The sequence below is a fragment of the Mastomys coucha genome, unplaced genomic scaffold (genome assembly GCF_008632895.1).
Source record: "Mastomys coucha isolate ucsf_1 unplaced genomic scaffold, UCSF_Mcou_1 pScaffold9, whole genome shotgun sequence".
In the NCBI taxonomy this organism is placed as follows: Eukaryota; Metazoa; Chordata; class Mammalia; order Rodentia; family Muridae; genus Mastomys; species Mastomys coucha.
Genome location: NW_022196915.1, coordinates 21,036,959 through 21,040,943, shown reverse-complemented (window position 1 = coordinate 21,040,943; position 3,985 = coordinate 21,036,959). Strand labels below are relative to the sequence as shown.

At 40.8% G+C, this 3,985-nt stretch overlaps 1 protein-coding gene across 2 annotated transcripts in view; it reads right to left on the bottom strand.

Moving 5' to 3' along the window:
• Positions 1–240: 240 nt before the first annotated feature.
• The window catches only part of Glud1 (glutamate dehydrogenase 1), a 36,255-nt gene continuing 32,510 nt past the window's right edge, over positions 241–3,985 (bottom strand). For both annotated transcript variants that reach the window (XM_031362902.1, XM_031362901.1), the window contains exons 12-13: positions 2,965–3,027; positions 241–1,541 (exon numbers count right to left, since the gene is read on the bottom strand). In XM_031362902.1, the coding sequence (XP_031218762.1) occupies positions 1,422–1,541; positions 2,965–3,027 (183 nt within the window). In that variant the 3' untranslated portion in view covers positions 241–1,421. The remainder of the gene's footprint in view (positions 1,542–2,964; positions 3,028–3,985) is intronic.

Below are 3,985 nucleotides of genomic sequence, written 5' to 3'. Positions count from 1 at the left end.
TGAGTTTGAGGCCAGCCTGGTCTACAGAGTGAGTTCCAGGACAGCCAAGGCTATACAGAGAAACCCTGTCTTGAAAAGACCAAAATAAATAAATAAATAAATAAACAATCCAGGTTTTAAAATATGAGCTCATAACAGAAGGCAGTCACATAGAAAATTATGAAAATTTCTGAACCTCAATTACTGTTTTATATTTACTAAGAGATTATCAAACACGAAAACACGGAAAAGAAACATAAATTTTGGAAAATGTAGACTTTTAATAACTGCTTTTATCACCAAGTTAATCATGCAGTTACAAAGTAGTTAGAAATTCCTGAAAGGATACTGTTAAAAAAAAGCGTTCATTCTTATATAAATAATGTCTGGTACTTCTGTGGAACATTCCTGTTTAAAAGCCCTGGCCAATCACTCCCCAAGCTCAAGTCAAGCCCAGGCAGGTGTGTCTAGCCTGCTGCTAGTGAGGCGGTGTGCAGAACGCAAAGCCTTGGAAGGAGGGGACACACAGGTTGAGCCTGGCCACTGGCTGTGCCCAAAGCCAGTCAGACTCCAAACATGGAGCCCAAGTCTTTTTCTGGGACACTCTATTTGAATTATGGTTCAATTCCTCAACATAATAGATCTCCAAATGGGAAGAACAAGTGATTTTCATGGTAAAGTGGTTACTGCACTCTCTGGACTGCGTTACAAGTTCCCAAGAGTCCCTTGTCACTTGCAGGTATTAGGAGAGCACCCCATAGTGCTACTTTATTTCTGCTGGACAATGATGCAGGGCCAATAAGCTACAAATGATACTGTTTTATAAAAAACTAGCTTCTTCCATTTCTTGTATTTTAGGCGTTCACTGCTTGAGTAAAGGTTAGGCTTAAGTGGTTGAAGGCAATTTTATTATAGCAGCATGTGGTATTGGTTTATTCTGAAAGAATAAAACACATGAGAAATAGCTTTTATTTTTGTTTGCAACTTAGAAAACTGAGTTATTTTGTTGATGTAAAACAGCAATAACTCATTCAAGGACCATGCCACCTTTGCAAAATGCCACACACCTATTTCTTATGTTTTGGAGTTCCCAGACTTGTCAAGAAGTGACTGACTGCTCTTGATTCCTTCCCTGGCAACAGCAGACCCTGTTGGGAAGAGCCCAGAGCAAGGCAGCACAGCCAGGAGCAGAGACTTTACCTAAAAGCAAAACACCTAACTGGTTCGGATACACGTGATTCCTACTTTTATACCATCAGCTTGTACATGATCCTCTAACTTAATCTCTTTCTCTTAAGGGGCTGATTCCAACTGACTTGTTGAGAACAGTGTCCATTAACTAATGAGTCACAAGAACAGATTTCTATGGTTACATGTAAACTTGTGACAGGTCTGCAGAAATTATAGGTGAAGAGGTGGTAAAGAAGTCAGCTGTGAGCTGTCTATGTGAAGGTCACACCAGCTTCATTGTACACCTTGAAGACTTTCTCGATAGCATTGACATAGGCAGCTGTTCTCAGGTCCAATCCCAGGTTGTACTTCATGGCCGTGCGCATAATTTGCTGGAACAAAGGGGAAAAGGCAGTGAGACCACCTGACTGAGTAGCAGGATATGAGCACAAAGGCACATGTGAGGCCTGGTCACCAGCCCCGAGACACAGATGGCCAAAGACAAAAGACCACAACAGCAACAATGTTTTTCTAGTGGGAAGGACTAATTCTCTGGAACTAATGTAAGTTGTTACTGTCCAGGGAACAGCAAGAACTTACTCCTCAGAACTACAGACATGAATGGTTTCTCTGCCGGTTAACTAGTCAGTTATCTGGAATAAGCACAGATCACATACTTATGACTGTTTAAAATAACCAGAAATAAGGAAATGGGAGCATTCTACAATTTCAATGATGACATCTACGCAGCCTTTCAACTACGCTACCGGCTAATAAACTAGCTCTTTATTTGGTGTATGTGTGCTCTGTGCATGTACACTCCCACGTGCCAATGTGCTTGTCGATGAGGGAGTTAGTTCTCTCTCTCCTTCTACTGTGTGACTCCCAAGGACTGAACTTAGTCAGACTTGGTGGCAAGTGTCTTTACCCACGGACACACCTTGTGAGCTCATTACAGTATTTTACTATATCAATTAAACAAACAAACAAATAAAAGTTCAAAACCTAAAATCCAAACCCCTCAGAGGGAAAAAAAAAATCAAGCATAGTGGTGCATGCTTATAATTCTAGCAGTAGGTAGGTGGAAGACAGGATCAGGAGCCCAAGTGCATCCTCTGATAATTAGGGAGTTCAAGGCCAGCCTTGAACACATGACATCCTGTTTTAAAATAAACCAAACAAATGTCCACTAACAAGCGTCACCTTCTTCAATAGAATCTGTCTATGCTGCTTCAACCTGGAAATCCAAGTGAACAGAATCTCCTCAAGAAGAAACCAGTCTTTAATTCTAGCACATGGGGAGGCAGAGACATCTCTTTGTGTTCAAGACCAGCCTGGTCTACCATTAGAGTTCCAGAACAGCCAAGGCTACATAGAGAGATGCTGTCTCATATAAACAAACAAACAAACAAACAAAAAGCTGTATTCAAACTGTTACAGTTAAGGCCCCGATGTAGGAAAGTTCAAATAGTAAAAAACCAAAACCCCAAAATTCCTTATTTAAACCAGATTCTATAGTAAGGTCAGCTTTTGAGCTGTTAAATATTGATGGACTGATCAGCATTCTAGGTTGGCTAACTACCTTTTGGGTAACAATAAACTGCCTCACTCAGCATGATTTTTTCCTAAAGCTTGGTAAATGCTTAAAACGTACTGATAAGAGTCATCACCTGAGACTAAAAAGGCACATGTTCTACTATACACACTTGGGGACCAATAACACAGTACTACAAAATGCAATCTGCTTGCCAAGGTAACACGGTTATCTGTGCTTCATGTTATTAGCACAAAGGCAGCTACCATCTGTACACATACCCTGGCAGATCTCTCCATTGTGTAGGCCAAGCCAGAGTGCACGATGTCTTTCTCAGATGCACCCTGTTAGGAAAAAGAACATTAACTTAACAAATACACATTTAAGATATGCTTCGTGTCTCTAGAAGAGTACCCAGGATCAGGTTGATATGCAGCAAATCAGGAAAGACATAATTTCTGTACTATATAATAGCAAGCTAGACAAAACACATTCTTCAAAAGTGCTTAGTTTTAATGATACTGGACAACAACATAACTTGTAAAATAAGAGCACAATGAAAACCACCACAGAAAAGGCAGGAAGTAGTCAGACTAGCACACTCCACTCCAGATACTATCCAAGTGTGCTCACCACTTCTGCAGGTGAGCAGGGCCAGACACAGAAAGGAGTATGGCTGACACTGACAGCAGCTCTGGGAAGACCTTGCCTGTAAACTCACGACCAACTTTAAACCTAGAGGATCTAAGATCTTATTGTTATAGACTCTATCCAATTGGTTTCTTGGGAGGGATTGCTCAAAAATTTAAGTCACTATTGCTCCGAGTGTGATACAATACAGCTATACAGTATATATATCCTAAGGTGCCAGATGAAAAAAAGTTACCAAGAAAGTACACTGCTCTGGCCCGGCATGTGGTACATGCCTGTGAGTGCAGAACTTGGGAGGAGGGAGGAGGAACAGGAGCCTTGACCACCTGTTGCAAATAACCAGTTGTTTACACTGAACATCTTACACTTCATATTTCTACAACACTTGCATTATACTTTGTTTTGATTCATAAAATTGGGGAGATGAGACAAACTTGCTAATGGCAGAACAACACTGTTTCTCTCACTCACTCATCAAACACTTGAGTGAAAATACTGTGTTCTGGGTATGTTTAGACAGACTCCTGTGTTTTTGTAGAGTGTGACCTGGATGTATGTGTGTGTACACACATGCAACACACACATATATAGAGACTTGGAACCAGGACGCTAACCGGGTGTGCAACTTGTTGGCTTTTTTTTTTTTTTTTT